Source organism: Aythya fuligula, chromosome 5 (assembly GCF_009819795.1).
Source record: "Aythya fuligula isolate bAytFul2 chromosome 5, bAytFul2.pri, whole genome shotgun sequence".
Lineage (NCBI taxonomy): Eukaryota > Metazoa > Chordata > Aves > Anseriformes > Anatidae > Aythya > Aythya fuligula.
The window spans coordinates 22166355-22183340 of NC_045563.1; the positions used below are offsets into that span (position 1 = coordinate 22166355).

At 45.6% G+C, this 16986-nt stretch overlaps 1 protein-coding gene across 3 annotated transcripts in view; it reads left to right on the forward strand.

The window, feature by feature from the left end:
- The window catches only part of MOB2 (MOB kinase activator 2), a 113858-nt gene that overhangs the window by 71130 nt on the left and 25742 nt on the right, over positions 1-16986 (forward strand). The window contains exon 1 of one of the 3 annotated variants that reach the window (XM_032188285.1): positions 13384-13523. The exons of the other annotated variants lie outside the window; for them this stretch is intronic. Coding sequence (XP_032044176.1) covers positions 13414-13523 — 110 coding nt within the window. The 5' untranslated portion in view covers positions 13384-13413. Of the gene's footprint in view, positions 1-13383; positions 13524-16986 lie in introns of those variants that run through there. 3 annotated transcript variants of the gene reach the window in all.

A 16986-nucleotide genomic window follows, 5' to 3' on the forward strand; every position in this document is an offset into this window, starting at 1 on the left:
GCTCTAGCACCAAAAGGTGCCTCGCTGGGTTTCAGAGATCCTAACGAGCATTTTGTGCTGGTAGACTGCTGAAGAACACTCTTAAGAGAGGGATCGGTGATTCTTTTATTGACTACGTAAGCCCTATTGAAATATTAGTTTATCGTAACTGTGGTTTTAGGAATTAAAAAGGTTCATTTAAGTGTCTGAATGATGGTCTGGTAAGGTTTCTCTGTATCCATTCGGCCAACTTTTGAACAACATTGCAGCTTTTGGAGTCTCTAATACGTAGATTTGCACAGAGCAGATGTTTGTTGCTTTCATTGCAATGCTGGGCTGTTTCTGAAAGGTTGCACAAGTAGAACAAATGCCAAGCTGCTGATCTGTTTCTCATTGCCAGTATGTTTTTCTTAATCAACAGTCTGCTAACAGGAGTTGTGGTACAAAAGCAGATGTGTGCTGGACAGGAGGATGATCTGGTTCCCTTTGTTGCACGGTGAGACAGCGTGGGCCGTCAAGCTCTGTTGGCAGGTGGTTGTCTGGAGTGGAAATGAGCAATAAAGGAAGGGGGGGAAGCTGCAGCTTTTGCTCACGGTAGAGGCTTGAGGTGTGGAAGCTGGAAACCTCTGCACGTCCTGACTCGCACGACGGCAGCCTGGTGTGGGTAATGCTTTCCAGCGAGCTCAGGGATGGATGGGTTTTCTCCCAAGTTCTGCTGGTTCAGAGTAGCCTTGGGCAAGTGTGACAAGGATGGTAGCGAGGGAGCTGGGGGCACAGCTTGTTTTGGAGGTTCTCTTGCTGCTGCTCGAGTGTGTTCCTTGTAAAGGGTGGCAGAACCCATCTCCTCTTTGAGCACGAGGGGAGGATGAGGAAGGCGTTGGGACAGCAGGCAGAAAAGTGGAACTGAGCAGCTTTCCACGCTAATGGCCGTATCAGCAGCTGATAAGATGCACTCATTCAAGTTCCAGGCTGGATCATCTTCCCCTCTCCCTTCTGCAAAGTCCCTCGGGTCAGATAGTTTGCCTTGGATCAATACTGCTCGTTGCTCGAGAGTATTCAAGGACTGCAGCGGAACCAAGCACTGATAAAGAGCTATTTCTACCTGGAAGAGGGCAGAACATTTTTGCAATGCGCTCTCCCTGCGTTTCTTGCAACCTGATTTCCAGTGATCACACTGCAGCTCTTTCCCCCTTCTATGACTCTGAATGAGAGAGTGAAGAAAATGGATTTATAAGAAAAAACATTTTTTTTCTCCTTAAGTTTTTTAATCAAAGGTAGCACAACCCATGTGGGGAGAGATGGTCTTAATTGTTACTAAGCTGATTAAATATTTATAAAACAAGGACTATCTTACATTTAGAGCTCTTTTGTCTAGAGAATGAAAATAAATTGATTTTTCTTTCCTTGCTCAAATAATGAGTACTAGCATTTTTCCTGGTGCCTTAGGATGTAAGTATTTTCTGAATTTGTAAATGTTAGGAACTTAAACGTTTTAACCTTGCAGCATTATTAAATGAAGTAATGTTCTTTTAATCTGTTGGGGAATGAAGATCCAGATAAAGTTCTGTGTGCTTGTTCATCCCTATTAAGATTCAAAGAATAGCTCCAAATCTTTTGATCAGTCATGCTTACGTTGCCTTGAGTAGGCACTTGGATCCCTTCTAAGTTAGAAAGGCGGAAAGGAGCTGCAGTATTTAAAGATTGGAAAAAAAAAGATTTCTAATAATGAGGCATAAGGAGATTTTAAAAGAAAAAAAAAAGAAAAAGAAAAAAAAAGAAGGTTAAGAGGTGAATGTGATATCTAGCTAATAAAGTAAAAAAAAAAAAGCTATAATCTAGCAGAGAGGATAACATTTGTAATTGGAAACAAAAGGATGCTAAAGGTAGGATGCTTCAAATATTCAAAGGGTTTGCGTTTTAACAATGGATGCGATCAGCTATTCACACAAATCATGGAACAAAACTGATTTTTCCTTCTTGTCAGAGTAGAAGTTGAGCCCAGATGTCTTTCTGGAAGGTGTGCTTCAGCAAAGCCTTAGGTTCACTACAGAGGTAAGGAGATGGAAGGCAGAGAAGAACTGGAGGCTTGTCCTGGCCCTGAGGCTTACTGATCTGGTGACCGTAGTGCACCCGAGCATCTGGGAACTCATTCAGTGACCCACTCTGAATCGTCCCTGCTTCTCCAAGGGCCCCTGGAAAGGAGTTAGGGACAGAAGATGTCCTGTCTGGGGCAGCCGCCCTGTCTCAGCTGCTATCTTCTGCGGGCTCCCAGGCAGGAGGTAGGTGGCTGCATCGTCCCCTGCACGTGCAGCGCGTGCGACTTGCGCAACCCCAGTAAATCAGGCTTTTCGGGGAAGCGCCCGGCAGGTGCCCGGTGCGCTGCTGGAGGAAATGCGTGAGTCATCCAGGGAAAAGCTGGGCGTTACCTGCCTGCATCTTGTCTGTGCTCCAAATGGCTGCTGGCGGCTGTTGGCTGGGCCGGGAAGACTTCTGAGCGTACACCTGCACTGGAAGAAAGTCAAGCGTAGTTACAGGCAAAATGTATTTTTTAACCAGTATAGCTTGTTTTACTTGGACAGCTCAGAGGCATGGGTGAAGGGTGACTTTCAAAAGCCATGTGCAAAGCACAGATTTCATAGGAAGTGCTGCCTACAGTAACAGCCACTCTTTGCTAGCGTGCTCTGTTTGTATAGGCAGAATATCTGCTCGGATCAAAAAAGCACGTTTTCAGTGTGAAACAATTAGAATTAGAAACAATTTTCAGTGTGAAACAATTAGAATATGTAAGCTACAAAAACCATCGTGGGGACATAACTACTTAGTTTGTCTGCAGGATGAAAACAGTTGAAGTCAACCCCAGGAATGGATGCGCAAAGCTGATTGTACCTACCTCCCAGCTCTGGTCACTATTACATTTTAAGCTGTGATAAGTATTGTGTATTTCAACTTCTCTTTAAAGCCACTTTACAAACCATTATCAGTGAAGGTGAAGCAAAAGATGAAAGGAGCTGCTTGTTGTCTGTGTGTTGCATCCGTGCCAATTTATTCCTTCTTCAGCTGTCTCTTGAAAAGGTTAATATTTTATCTGAGGAGGTTGGGCTCTGAAAGGACTTACTGAATCCTCAAACAGCAAAGCACCACTCCTCGTCGCTTTTCTTTCAGTGTAGAAAGTTAACCATCCTCGTTTAGTGGCCTCCCTCCCCTGTGCCTTGCCTCCTGTGTTGGGCAGAGCAGAAGGATTTCATGGTCTGCAGCACTGAGCATGTTTGGGAGCTCTGGGAGCAGGGGGCAATGGGCATCCATCACAGCTCAGCAGATAAATGGCAGAGCTTCACTGCCCAGTGGCATTATTTCAGGTTCTGCACTGTATTTTGCCATGCACCCAAGGCATGATGGATGCAGATAGTGCTTCAGTTAGGTGGCCTTTTATTCACTCTTTATAAACTTGGCCACAGGGACAGGCAAGCAGGAAGATACCTTGTACAAGAACTGCTGCTCAGAGGTGTGCAGGCAGTGGAGCAGCGTAGCCGTGGCCAGGCCCCAAACATCCATGACTGCTTACATGTGCAAACAAAGCAAAGCTTAATTTGTGGAGTAAAACAACTTTATTGCTTTCAAAAGGAGCAGCAGCAACATGTTCTGAATGTTTTCTCATTAAAAGCCACAACTGTACTTTTTTACGGTAAAAGGAGGCTTCTTTACAAAACTTGAATTTAGGTCTCCGTGTGTTCTTTGTATAAACGTAGAACAGGAATTGGGAAGCAAATGAAGGTTTTGTTCCACCCCGGAGAGTTAAAATGCCTTGTCCTTCTCCTCACTCCTCCCTGGCCCTTTGAAGAAGCTGCACCATGTTTGTTGACTGTGATTTTTCAATTAGGTTAAGATCCCCACTTTTAATTTCCAGTTTAGTCTACCACTGGAACACAAAGGGAAGCTCTTTTGAAGCTGATGGTTTTATATGCATATCTAACAGCCTGGATGGAGGGGGAAGACTGGAACTGGATCCTTAGCAGCAGTCATATGCTTTTTTAGATCTAACACTGAATGTGTAGGAGAGCAATAGTGAGCAGAATCTACATTTTATATTTTACCATTTTCCAGCCAAAGAAATGAAAAACTGGATTTTGAAGTTTTACCAAAAGCTTGAACGTGGAGTGCAAATCAATATATTCAAGGTCAGCTTATGAGGGCGTAATTTCTTCTTAGCTGTTCTGTGTCATCTTTTAATGTGCTGCTGCTCAGGTGTGGTTACCCCGAGCTGGCTGACTTGACAGAGGTGTGTGCAAGGAAAATGATAGAGGGCTGCATGTGTTCAGAAGAACTTTGTGTGTTTCATACTTCTGGCCAAAGTATGGAAAAGCTTGCAAAGTGTAGATGGTATCTTCAAAAATCTGTTACCTTTTGTTCCCGGTGCTTCTGGGGAACTTGTGTAAACTGGAAATCCATCCTGTTTCTTCCTTCGTCAGGTGTGCAGCTATCCATTTTATAAAAACAGGAGAAATTCCTGGACAGTCCCCTCTTGTGACGACACATTTAGAAGTGAATTATTTTCCTGAAGTTTTAAGGATGTTTTGGAATTGATGCCTGTTTTTCATTCCTGTTCTATAGTCTCACCTTATGGAAAGTTAAGGCGATGGTGGTAAAGACAAGGGAAGAATAATCGTGCAAGAAGCTAATCAGAAAAGTTACTACCTGTTTTAAAGCACTAGCAAAAATAAAGCTATGGAAATGGAAGATAACTGTTCCTTTTCCAAAGTGAAAACAATGAGGCGGCTGATGGTGCTGCCCATGTGCGGGTGTGTACGTGTTTATGTAACGTGGGAAAAAATTTGTACCAAACTAAGAATAGTGGTTAAATGTTTGTCCTCTTAGCTGCATCCTAGTCATGATGCAATTCTCAGCAAGATGTACTATAATTACACAGGGAAGTTGCTATTTGCATAGTGGAACACAATGTATTTTCCCTAGTTTCCAATATTTTCTAGAACAGAATGTCAAAGGAGAAAGGTTGACGTACTGCACTGGCGCGCTTGTCAGGTGCATGTACATGTAACGCACCTTCAGAATGCAGAAGTAGCTCAAGGTGCAGGATGAATACGTTTATTTGCTTTCAGCTCCCTGATAAGAGACCTACAAAAGTACTGAAATACTTCAGGTAATGTGTATCACTTGCATGTCAAACTTCATCTGTGTTCATTTATCTCTGCTTCAGAGAGGGACTATTGCTTTCACTCCCACCTCGGGCTTCTCAAACATCCCCTAATTCCTCTGGAGTTCTTCTTCCCCTCTTCTGTTATTGCAAAGTGCTTCTCTCTCTTTGGTCACTTGCCTGCCCGTGTATCCTAGCAGTAATGCTTCTGTTTCAGGGCCTTTTCCTAGTCATAAAGCATTTTTCAACAAACCTTAAAAAAAAAAAAAGTGGCTTTGCCATGTTTGTCGTAATGGTGTTTCGCTGTAGTGAAGTAGGAATCATTGTATTTGACGTTACCACTCATTTATTGCAGTCTCTGTACTTATGAACAAAGTCCTGAAAGCAATTTTTAGATAAAGTATATAAAACGAGGCATCCAACAAGTAGTTTATAGTAATTTCTTTTTTGTGGGGTGGGGCAGTGGAGCTGGGATGGAGACAGATTTAGTGAAGTTCATACAGAACAGTCTTGGCAGACGCAGTAGTTTACTGTCCTTAACTTTGGTCCTGTACCTTAAATGCTCCTTCTTGTACCTTCTTGCTCCTTAAATGTACCTCGTGCTCCTGAGAGCAGGCACGGCTCGTTTTCTTATTGCATTACTAAAACATGACAAATGACAATCTCGTCTAACCAGAACAGCCAAGCTCTTCTGTCAGCCATTGCTTTCCTTTGCTTCCTAGTAAATAAACATCCATTCAAGAGCTGTAAGGGATTGTGAGGGGAAAAAAGGTGTAAAAAAATTTTGTATAGAACAAACTGTAGGCAATTTGAAGATTTTTGGGCAAGACTGTGCAGCTTTTTATACAGCACAGCTGTTAAAGAATTCATCTGTACTTAATGGTGTTATTTTTAAGCCCACATTTTTTTTCCTCTCCATGCTCGGCTTAATATAGTTTTGAAATTCAGGGCTCATCTGATGCGTGTTCTACCATTTCTCTTCTTTTTCCTTAATCAGGTGAAATTTGGGTTCATAGGAGCTTCCTTTATTTTGTGGTGTTTCTCTCTTGATATAATCCATGCTTACCTCTTAACCAAGGCTTACAGCAGTGCAAGCACATGCCACCATAATAAAATGTGTCCTAATAATGTGTCCCGTGTGACAATTCAGCCATAATTCAGAAGGCAATCTGTCATAAGGAGACCTTTTTGTGCCCTCTGTAAGTTTCCAGGAGGATTTTCTTTCTTTTGAGATTACTTTCAAATATTCTGATCCAGAAAAGGATATTTTTGATAGTTTGCAGTAATTCAAGTAGTTGAGTGCTTTATTATTTTTGGGTGGAGAAGTGATTATTTTCCTTAGATTTTTTTTTTTTTTTTGATGTTCTTTCTTTTACTACCAGCATGCTTTTGCTCAGTGGCTAGTTTAACTTGATTTTGGAGAAATGTTCAAAACCAACAAACGTGATACAAAAGTGACAACCTGTGCGTACCGTGTTTAATTCCCCAGTTCCGCATTGAACTGGTGAGCTTCCAGCATGTGGTAGTGCAGCGCCTCAGCATTGGGGGTTGAAGCTAATCCTAGTGTGCTATCCCACTGCTTTTTGTCCAGACCTGTCCTGAATTTCTACAAGAAGCTTGATCGCAAGGTCATCAGATCACATGGGGTTTTGCAAAGTGCTTGAGGTTTTATACCTGCCGAGTGCGAGGTTCAGATCAAATGGGTAAGTGAATGCACTTAAGCCAATTGATCAGAAAGTAAAAGCATGAAAGCTGACTCTATTTTTGTAGCAAGTTTTACAAAAATGACAGGCAGGTTACCCCCGCTAGGCAGCATGGTGTGGCCATGCCTCTCTAGGTGGACTTTGCAGGTACAGCGGAGCTCTCGGGCAGGCAGACCTGGCGGGCACAGCTAAGATCCCAGAGCACTGTGTGAGCACATCTCATGTGCAGCACCTAGACTGTAATGAAGCATCAAGAGCTGCTATGTAAAGCTTCTTTTCTTTTCTTTTCTTTTCTTTTCTTTTCTTTTCTTTTCTTTTCTTTTCTTTTCTTTTCTTTTCTTTTCTTTTCTTTTCTTTTCTTTTCTTTTCTTTTCTTTTCTTTTCTTTTCTTTTCTTTTCTTTTCTTTTCTTTTCTTTTCTTTTCTTTTCTTTTCTTTTCTTTTCTTTTCTTTTCTTTTCTTTTTTCTTTTTTTTTTTCTCCAAAAACTTACAAATCTCTCTTTTTGCATGCCGAGAAAGAGCTGATAACTTTTTTGAGTGTCTGAAAAAGCTTAATCAGCAGTCCACTCAGTCTGAATCCTCAAAGGGAAGGATGTCCCTGCCTCTGCTCTCCGGATTGTTTGAAATGCAGCCTTGTCACTTCAGCAGAGGTGAGTCTGTCATTACAGCAGCCCTGTGTCCATCCGGGAGGCACGTGGGTGCACACACACCAACCCAACAGGTCCGGCTTCGAAGCTGGGAAGTGGCCTCTCCTCGGGGCTGAGCAACGCCAGCAGCACTTGCACAGCTGGGCTGCTGCTGGAAAGCTTTCATTTGTTTTCTAAATCTGAACTATTTCAGGTTGTAAGTTGGGCGCTTCATGGTGTGGTTTGTGTGCCAGAAGCTGTTGCTGGGTTCCTGAGGCTCTGGTCTGTGCTGGGTGTTAGGAAAGCCAATTGCAGTGTGTGTGTCTTGAATCGTATGTGGAATGCAAACGTGCACTGGTGTGGGTGTGAACCAAGTCAGTTTGGTGACTTCTGGATTTTGTGGCCCTGCTCTTTAGAAGTAGTAGCTAAGGGATTATTTTGTAAGTGCCAGGAATTACAATGAATAGTTTCCCCTGTTTAATCTTACATAATGTAGGCTGTGTGCTTCATATTTTATAATGCATGCCTGGAGAAAAACCTCCTAGAATAAATTTCACGCTTATTTCCTGAATTGTTTTTCCCCCTATGCTGTCATCTAAATGTGACATTACCAGATAAAATCATTTGCTGCATTGAAAAGAGGCCATTCTTAGCACCAAGATGGAGAGAAACTTGTATTTCCTTCGCGGCTCTCCGTCTGTCTGGGAAAACTCTGCAAGTTCACTCCCAGCATCTCCCCTTTTTCCTTCGATGCCTTTCCCACCCAAGCACAGATAGTCCTGACCAATAACCGTGCTCACACAGATAGCCTCCTTTCCTGTGCTGATTGCAACTTTTACTCCTTAGCCCAGAGTTTCGTGCCAATTTGCAATTAGGGTTTTGTTTTCCATGCCATATTTACATAAGTCCGTGAAAACAGTCGTTGTGTTGTAACACTTACAGGGAGACTTCTGTGTATGGGTAGCAAGTAGGTCTGAATATGTTAAACAATCCCCAGGGAGAATTTGTTAGCCAAGTTTTAGAAGTTTTGCCTCTTTATATGAAGCTGGAGGTCCAGCATATTTGGGGGAGGGAAGGAGAAGAACAGGAGTCTTTCATTTTAGCTTTGCTGTATAAAATGCGTATTGCACTAATGCTTCCCTGGAGTGCAGCCTATTCAAACTTCAAATTTGGGGAAAGAAGATCGAAGGAAGAGTAAAATCCAGGATGAAATTCTCCCTTCTTATCTGTAAGAAGGAAGCAACAGTGGCTACTGTGGCATAACTTGAGCATCTCATGCTTTACAGTGTGATGTGAGCCCCCCATGAAGCCTGCCCGCAGGTACTCTGACACGACTTCTGCCTCTGACTCTGTGAGCTGTGTGTGTCAAAAGGCATCCTTTCGGGCACTCGTAATGATAAATGCATTAGCTTCCCGGCTCCAGTGGCACATACCCACTTGTTTGCGTTTTCTTCTCTCCTCCTACCCCTCTGAAAGAAAAAAGAAAAGGTTTTCATCCTCAGCGACAGACTTTGCCCTGTTCTTTGAGCCTCAGTGTCACCTGGAGCTATCGTTAGGCTTTTTTGCCTAGCAAACTTCATCTCTGGCAGATAGTTTTGCAAGGTTTGAGCTGCTAATCTGCAAGCATTTTCCAGCTTATTGTTCCTCTATTGAGTCGTGCCAAGCATATTGCTTTGCAAACTAGCAAGAGGAAAGCTCTGCCTCGTGAGGCCCGGTCACTGTGGTGGTTGCTGTTTTGGAAGGAACTGCCTAACAAAGGTAGGGGCTTTAACAAAAGCGGGGAAACTTTAAGCAGAATGCAGTGATCTTGGGATTTGCCCAGGGTTCGGGTTATTCCCTTTTTAAAACAAATTATTGTTATAGCAGTGCTAAGTGTTCAGCGATGCTCCATGCTAAGGCCTGGACCTGCTGCGTGCCCCCAGCTCCACGACAATTCACTGACTCGGAGTCCCCTTGCTTCAGACGTGCCTGGAAGAGCTGCTCAGGAAACAAGTGTCCTGACTGCGGGTTGTGCAGAGTGGCCTCTGTCACTTGTCACTCGGGGCAGGCCAACTCAGGAGGGCTGACTGGACTGCAGGTGATAAAAACCCGCTCTGCCCTCTGTTTCACATCTCTTCCCTGGGGAGTCTGAGTGCAAGCATCCTTACTTCATAGCTCTTGGGTACGTGTTCAGTGCAGGCAGAGTTTAATATCTCTTGCTGAGCTGCTGTTAATGCTGCTTCCTTCAACACTTTCATGTTCTTCACATCTCATCTTTGTACACTTCTTGATGAACCTGGGTTAACTTGACATTTGAGGGGATTTCAGAACAATAGATGTGCCTACACACATGCCAGAGATACAATACCTTTGAGATCACGATTTCTCTGTTTGGTGCATACAGCAGCATTCACTTTCCTTTTTCTTCTCTCACTTTTAAAAGAGTCGTACTTCTGTTGGTCCGAACCCTCCATTCTTCTCATTTTGTGCATCCTTTCCAAAATGCCATTGTATAAACTCGTAGGAGTTCCTGGTGAGGTTTTACTGATGCTTTGAGGTATTTGGTGTTCTTGCTGTGACTGACTGCCTGTTTCTCAGGTTATCAATTAGGTGAGAATATCACATACCATTTTTCTTCTCTGCCTGTTGCAGAGAAAAATAAAACATAGCACTGATGAGGCTGAAGGTGTTTGTTTTTTGCAGGATGATGGTCGCTGACCTGTCACGTTACCAGAGCTTTCAACAAAGCACCAGATGTAGGCATCTTGTCGCTTATAAATGTGCTTCTCTTAAGCTCACTCTTTTATGCACGAACTTTCTGACACGTGTGTGGCCACTGCTGATAAGGCTTTTATCACAGCACTCTGTGTGGTCCAGAAGAGCAATTTCTCCTGCTATCATCTCAAGAGTGGAGCTGAAGGCATACCCTTGAAATCTTTTATTTTCCCCTCTGCTGTGACCACCTCCAAACCACTTTTTGAAACTGAGTGGACTGATTTCAGTCTGTCTTCTGTCCAAAAATCTGTGTCTTTGCCGCCTGTACAGAGCAGAGCTGCTTGTGCCATCTTTGCTGCTGTGGGAGGATTACAGAATGGAGAGCAGATGTGTTCTTGGTTTAAATATTGCTTAGCTAGAGGATAACGTGTTTTCATGGCTAATATTGATTGAGTGGTTCCAGAGGACTGGGGATTCACTTTGAGTAAGTGGAAAGGGTGCTTGGCCAGGTAGTGGCAGGGGCACTGAAGTTGAACAGAAGGCTAATGAGCTAGCAAAACTGAAATGTTGTATGTCAGGCAGGGACACGCAATAAATTGTGGTTTAATTTAAAACAGAACTTTATAGTCTGATGTTACAAGGCCTCATTTCTTACATATAGATGCTGAGCACTTTAATCAAAATAATGGCTGCGATTTTTTTCGCCCTTGACATTGTTGGCTTGTCTGGGTTGATACAACTTGCTTTCTTTGCCAAACCTCTGGATGCTAGCACGCGGCCCTGCGGTGGCTGCTTTACACTTAATTTTTATGGAAGCCTAAAAGAGGCAAATAAATATATAGTTGTGCAACTGCTGCTTATAAAATCGTTATATATACAAAGCATTATTCATAAAATTTCTAAATACCATTCCTTGGCTTGGTTTAAGCTTTAACAAGAAGTTTGAGTGGCGTTGACCACAAAGCTCTTTCTCTCTTTCCTGTCCTGATAGTGTTAGGATTGGTGTAGAAAACTTTCCAGGTGTGTGCAATAAGCGTATGTATTGTGTAAGTGGTGGGGAATGGGGTCTGCTCTTCCCACCACATTGTGTGCCATTGATTCACCAGGGTAGGGTGATGGTGCTGTTCTGCTGCAGCTAAAGCAGCTGCAGGTCCACTCACAGGTACTTGCAGTAGGGTTTCCTTGATGACTTCAGTACGTGGCCCCGTGATCTTTCAAGCCCGGCCAGGATGTGTAAGAAATACTTTGCTGCTGTTGAAACCCACTTGTTTCTAAGGTTGGACCCAGCAGTCGCTACGTGCAGGGGTGTTGAGGAAGCAAGTGAGAAAGAAGCTAGTGATGGCTGCAAATAGCCCGACTATCGGGTAGCTGTAAGACACACCCTTGAGGAAATGCAGATATGCTCCCTTCAGAATATGCATGCGTAGAGATCATACCAGTGGTTGTGTTCAAATAAATGCATTGCTTTTAGATAGAGTGCTGCTCTTTCTGGCTGCAGCAGCTTTCAAGTAAACCCGTCTGTGTCTGCACATATGCTCTAAATCCTTTTAAAATGTGAGAATCCGCGCTGCACGTGTTTTAAATTACTGTGTGTTGATGCCCTATAAATAAAGCATACGTGCTTAAGTTGTGCTTCCTATAATAAACTTGTTTCAGCTTTATTGTTTTGGAGCACTTAAAGTTGACTTTGAGATACTGAATTGTCCCACAACTTGCTTAAAATCTAGTGATACAGGTGAAGCGGCATGCAGTTGATCCCAAAAGGGGGTGCTGCTAGAAAGGAGGGATCCTGAGAGGTGGAGGAAAGGCTATAAAGGGGTGCAGTGGGGCTGTACTGGTGAGCAGAGAAAAGTAAGCGTTGGCTTGATGCAGGAGCAGAGAAGTGGGTCACTTATCTAGGTCAAAGTGACAAGATTAACAGCTTTAAAAACTTAATTTCAGCTGATCTATTGGTCCTGATGGCACAGCACCAGTCCCTAAACTTGGGCCCCTATGCGAGGTCATTGAAGCTCCGCGTCTGGAGAGATGTGCAGCCCTCAGAGTCACAGGGAGGCCAGCTCTCCTAGCAGCCGTACAGCGCAGGGCTGTGTTTATTTTGGTTTGACCCCTGGATTTTTCTTGAATTTACTTTGGATAGACAGACTTTCATTAGAACTTTAGCTGCTTTATGTCCCAGGCTTGTTGTTTTTAGGGTGGTTTTCTAACAAACAAAATTCTCTCTGTGCAGATCTCACTGGTGGACAAACAGAAAGAGGGCAACTTCCCTCTTGGCAGGTGTCCTTCCTGGGTTTGCCAGGACTGCTGCCCGCCAGCGGGGCCGTGACAAGTCGGTGTTCCTGGGGGAGAAGCCCGAGTGGGCACTGGAGTTTTGGGGGGATTGCGAAATCTCCTGTGTGAGGCACAGGACCGCCGAGTTGGAAAGCTGAGCTGTGTTCTCCGTTCAGCTGCGGGCATCCTGTGTGCCGTCGGTGGAGTCATTAGGACCCCGTCTTAACGCGTGGAGGGTGGGAATAAAAATACCTCCCGCTTCACAGGGCGGCGCGGAGGCCTGGCAGCCAGCAGCACAGCGATGGGAAGCACTGCTGCCTGCCTGGGTGCCTCGGGACAGAGCAGCACATATTTCTCCACGTTGCATCATGCGGCTGTAGTTGCTTGGGTTCGTGCACAGCGCAGCCACGCTCCTGCCTGCGCTGAGCGAGTGAGGGAGGTGCTGGGGGGGGTGGTGATTGTGCTGGGTTTAACAGAGGGCTCTTGGCTGCTGTTGCGGGTGTGCAGGGTGGCGAAGCCACGGCGCGTTCGCCAAGACGTCCCGGGTTGGTCTCGGCGTGTCAGAACGAGCGGCACCCTCAGGGCTTCGCGTTGCAGGCAGCCTCACGCCACGTCTGTGGTGTTTTTGTCACCATGTGGCTCTAAACGCCGCGCTGGCCAGCAGCGGGCACAGCCGGCCGCCTTCTAGAAACTTCTGCGCTGCCCGGGAGCCGCGTGGCGCCCTTCGAGGCCGCGTGCCCGCGGCTGAGGCGGCTTCGCGCTGTGCTGCCGGACCCGGGGACCCGCGGGCCCCCCTTCCTCAGGGGCTGGCCCCGAGGGGCCGGCCCCGAGCGCCTGCCCCTCGCCGCCGCCTCCGCAGCCCCGCTGCCGCCCGCCCCCGGCTCCCATTGGCGGCTCCCGGGCGAGGGCCGGGCCGGGGAGCGGGGCGGGGAGGCCGGGCCGGGCTGAGCCGAGCCGCGCAGAGCCCGGCCCAGCCCAGCCCCGTTGCCGGACCATGGTCGGGGATCAGTGCAGCCTCCCCGGCGAGCGGCCCGTCCGAGCCCCGAGCCCCAAGGCCGGGCTGAGCTGCAAGATGGTGCTGCAGGCGGTGGGCAAGGTGCTGCGGTAAGGAATGCACCCTAAGGAATTGGGGTTTCTGGCTCGGCTTTTAACAAGTTTAGCGCCCCTCCTCGCTCTGTTTTTTTTTTTGTTTTTTTTGGGGGGGTGGGGGTGGCACCATTCGCTGCGGTGTGGCGCCGCTGGCCGCCTCGTAACCCCCCTCGGCCGGCAGCTTGCTGCTCACGCCCTGAGCCTTCCCAAGTTCTTGGTGGCTGCCCTGCTGGCAGCGCCCCCGGAGGGGCATAGCTGGGAGCCCCCGCGGGGCAGTGCTGCCAGGCCGCCTGTGCGGCACCCGCCGCCGTCCGAGAGCAGGGAACCTCCTGCGGCTCAGCAGCAGGCATCGCCCCGATTCGTTCAGCGCGCGTTCCTTCAGTTCCTTCACACAAGCTCTTCCCGTCTCTTCCGACTCGAGTATGTGCAGAAATTGTGCAGAATTTATTCGCTTTTTTTCCCCCCAAGGTTTCTTTTCCACGCCTGCTATAAAACTTGTGAAAGCAAGGAGAAGTTGCTGTTGTACGTGAGGTATTTTGGCCTCGGGAATTCGTAGCAAACCTTTGTCTTGGTGAAGCTGTTACGAGATGGTAGTGATGGGTATTTTGGAGTTTTGTTTACTTTCATGTCTTTTCATTCTGAATTATCTCCATTTAGGGAGTTCTCTAGTTAGAAATGTGAACTCACAAAAACTTTCTTTAGATGCCAGACTGGTTCTCTTATTTCTCTTCTAGAATATGCTTCAGCTGCCTCATCTGACCTCGTCTGTGTTGCTTAATTTTGCTTTTCTTCGGTTTTTGTTCTGTAAAATAAAAACTCATCATATTTTGCAAAGAGCTCAGACAGCATAAGAGCGCAGGTATTGGCTAGGAGCCCAGGTAAATAGTGAGCCTAATCAAAGCTTCCTTATTGGAGAAATCAGGTGCTTAAGAAAAGGGGAGCCTAGCAATGGTGAAAAAAAACAAGCGGTGCCTGGCTCAGGACAGCTGTGGAGGGATTTCTCTGAAGGCAGACATCCACAGTTGAACTTTGTGCACTTTGTTTCTGGTGGAGAAGAGCAGGGAGCTTGACGACATGGCTGAATGCAGAGGTGCATTGCCAGCCTGGTAAAGAGTGTGACTGGCGTGCACTTGTTGGTGTGGATGTTGTAGCCGTGAAGTCAGATGAATCTCGCACTTGATGTAGTGCAGAACTGCATTTTGGTCTTGTTTCATGGGTGAAACTGAGAACCATCACCACTCCTTGCCTCTCCTCCACAGGCCACCAAGAACTCGTAGAACTTCACAGTGGACAAGGAATAGAGTGCCTGTCTTTTTCCCTGACTTGTCCTTTATTTCTGTCTCTCAGGGGTTTACTGGTTGTACAGACTTACAAAGCTCACTTGTTCCAGTGAGATGCTTAGCCAGGATGACTTTCCTCCGTAGCAAACCCATTGCACAGTAGTTAAGTGAGTTGTGTGTGCCTGTAAGTAAGTTCTCTGGAAACTTTCGACATTCCTGTTGCTTTCACTAGCTGGTGGTGTAGGTCCAGGCCCTCCTAGCTGCTGATGCCAAATCATGCGTGTGTCGCAGGCAGGGAGTAACAGTTGCCAAAGGAGAAATTGGCACTGGGAGGAAGCAAGGAGGGAAACAAAGGGATTCACGAGAAGCAGCAGCAGACTTGAGCACCTGGGAAGTGTTGAAAAGCGCGCAGGGCAAGACAGCTGAACCAGAAAGGGCAAAAAATGTAACAAAAGCAACAGATGTGCTCTTAGCCTTTCTAATTAATTTTTTATGAAAGCTACTGTTAGGTTTAATACTCTTTTAAATTATTAGTGATTCAACTGTGAAGAACTCTGGAGATGTTAGTATCTTTCATCACACGGGCTAGCAAACTGTATTTAACTTTTAAGGGATGGGACTGAGACTACACACTTCTAATGATTTTAAGAAATTAAAATACCATTAGAAAAGTGTCATCTCCCCTTTTAAATTAATAGCATAGCTGAGATGAAGTTATGTGTGTTCCTCAGCCCAGTGCTTAATTAGGGCTTTCGTTTCACTTCAGATGTTTTTGAAATACGTTGATCTCATTTTTTCCTTCTCCTGTAATGAATTATATGTAATTATTCACCCTATGGTTGGGGAGGAAGAAAAAACGTGACAAAATGGATGCAATTGTTCTGTTTTTTGTTTTCTGAAAGTTGGTGGTTCTAGAGAGGCGGAAGGGGTAAAGTGAAAAAGAACAATGCAAAAAAAAATGTATATATATATATTCTATTTAAAAAAACCTAATTGTTCCAGCTTTTTGTAAAGTGGCTGATTATTGTTAGCCTCCTTGCAGTGGTGTGCTTTTTACTGGCTTTGAACAGCAGCAGTGGAAGGAAAACTCAAAATTCAGCTATGTGGGAAATCTCCCCTTTTTGGTCCCTGGCTGTGTGCACTCACAGCTCCTCAGAGCTGCATGCTGGTGACATGTGGACGTGGTTTTCACTGCCCACGTCCGAGCTCGAGTCCTGGTTCAGATGCTCAAGTGCAGCTCAGAACTGCAGCGTTTGTGCCATGGCACTGCAGGTCCTGCACGGATGATTTTCAGGAAATCCTCATCGTGCAGCTTCATTGTCAGTGCTCATCCCTTTAAGCCTCCAGTGGAACCTAGTCCCTGTGGGATAGCTGACTAACCGTCGGTGATACGGTGTCATGGGAGAGGAATGATGAGGGCTGCAGAGTTGTGATGTCATGGTCTAATGACTTCTGATGAAGTACAGGACATTTTACATGTATACGTAGTCCAGGACGAGTGTGGGAATAGGTAAGCTCAACTCCTTCTCATGAGAGGGCTTCCCTTTTTAGAGCAATGTGCAGGGATTGATTTGGAAACCAAACCAGAATCAAGGCACCCTTCCTGTGTAGATGTGCCTGCTGTGGGCAGTACTAATGAAGTGGAATTTTTACAGTCACTTTTCAAGAATTTGTCTTCAGTGATAGTGTGATAAGATTGCTTCCATCACAGATAAGAGGACATGTTTGTGTTGGCACTCTGGAAGGTGCTATACGTTGTTACATCCAACACTTCAAAATTTAAACAAACAAACAAAAACCCAAAGTGTTAAGCATGTTCATAAAACAGGACACGTGTGGACAGAAGCAGAGCGGATTTGCTGTGGCTGCCTCTTCCCCACTGGCTTGCATGGCCCAGGACAGCTGCGGCTGGTTGTCAGCGACACTTAGGTGTATCGGCAGGGCTGAGGCAAATATTTTAAAAATAAATCCTGTTTTATCCTTTTTAAGGTTGAAATGTCTTCCAACAGTTTAGTCTGGCCTACGCTATTAACAAGTAATTAGTGAGGGCCATGTTTCGTGTTACTGCTCTGATTAATGCACAAATCTGAGCAGGGGAGGGGGTAGAGAGGGAGGGGAGGGCAGCGTGCAGGGAAGGGGCTCGCAGGCAAAACTATTCAGAACCTCGTCAGCTATTTTTATCCTGTTCTTGTCCTTTC